Here is a 1,061-nt window from a genome sequence, read left to right on the forward strand (position 1 = left end):
AACTGAACAATGCCAACGTGTCCTTCCGAGGCCGCCCAGTCGATGGCGCGCGTCGAGCAGCCATCCGTACGGTGTTGATGGAGGTAGCGCACCATGCCATCGAAACCGCGAAAGGCCGCGCGGTCCATTGCGTGCACGCTGCAGCGCTCGGTGCGGTGTTCGGTGAGGAACTGGATCGCTTCGAGCTGGTTGGCCCGGGCAGCACCGTCGATGCCGTTGCTCGAGCAGCCCTCGTTTCGGTTGGCGTGGAGAAACCGGAGGACGTCCAGGCGTCCGTGGTAGGCCGCGCGGTCCATGGCCCACGTCGTACACCCCTCGGTTCGGTGGGCATGGAGGTAGCGCACGACGTCGAGGTGGCCGTTGCCGGCCGCCATGTCCATCGCGTACGTCGAGCACGGCGCGCGGCACACCTGGTCGAGGTACGTGACGAGGTCCAGCTTGCCTTCCTCGGCCTGCAATGTCCAATGCGTCTTCCGAGATGACACCGCCGCAGTGCGACCGCAGATACGCCTCCACGTCTGCGTGTTCCTGCAGAATGGCCTGATCTAAAGGAGATGGCGAGCACCCTTCGTCTCGGTGGCCGTGCAGCCACGTCACGATGTCGAGGCGGCCGTTCTTGGCCGCGCTGTCCATCGCTGCGACCGAGCACGCGTTGCAGCCGCCGTCGTGCAGCAGCATAAGCATCTCGAGGTCGCCTCGAGCGGCGGCGACGTCCATGGCGAGCGAGATACCACAGCCAATGGACGCGGTCACGAGCCCAACGATTGCCAGAACGACCAAGTTTTCTTGTACGAGGTAGCGCAGGAGCGCAAGGTGGCTGTTGTCGATGGCGGCGTGCGCCAGCGCGATTGGGAACTGCAGGCGCGACGCGAGCATGTCGAGCCAGACGTTGGCCATCGGCGCAGATGTGAGCGCTGCGATCGTCACGTCGGCGGGGCCACTCGGCCTGTCCGAGCCCGTGGGCACATACCGGTTGTAGTACCGGCGTCCATACCGCATCTCCTTGGCTTCGTCGTAGTTGATGTACGCAGCGACGCGGGTGTACATGCTCTTGGATCGAA

The 1,061-nt window shown here is 64.7% G+C and overlaps 1 protein-coding gene across 1 annotated transcript; it reads right to left on the reverse strand.

The window, feature by feature from the left end:
* Positions 1-8: 8 nt before the first annotated feature.
* On the reverse strand, positions 9-1,047 carry SDRG_13861 (hypothetical protein; the record flags this gene model as incomplete). Its single annotated transcript, XM_008619961.1, has 2 exons — positions 9-452; positions 484-1,047. Coding segments are annotated over 2 exons (1,008 nt in total), but the record flags the coding sequence as incomplete, so codon positions are not given.
* Between the last annotated feature and the right edge of the window lie 14 nt (positions 1,048-1,061).

Source organism: Saprolegnia diclina, assembly GCF_000281045.1.
Source record: "Saprolegnia diclina VS20 unplaced genomic scaffold supercont1.64, whole genome shotgun sequence".
NCBI lineage: Eukaryota > Oomycota > Saprolegniomycetes > Saprolegniales > Saprolegniaceae > Saprolegnia > Saprolegnia diclina.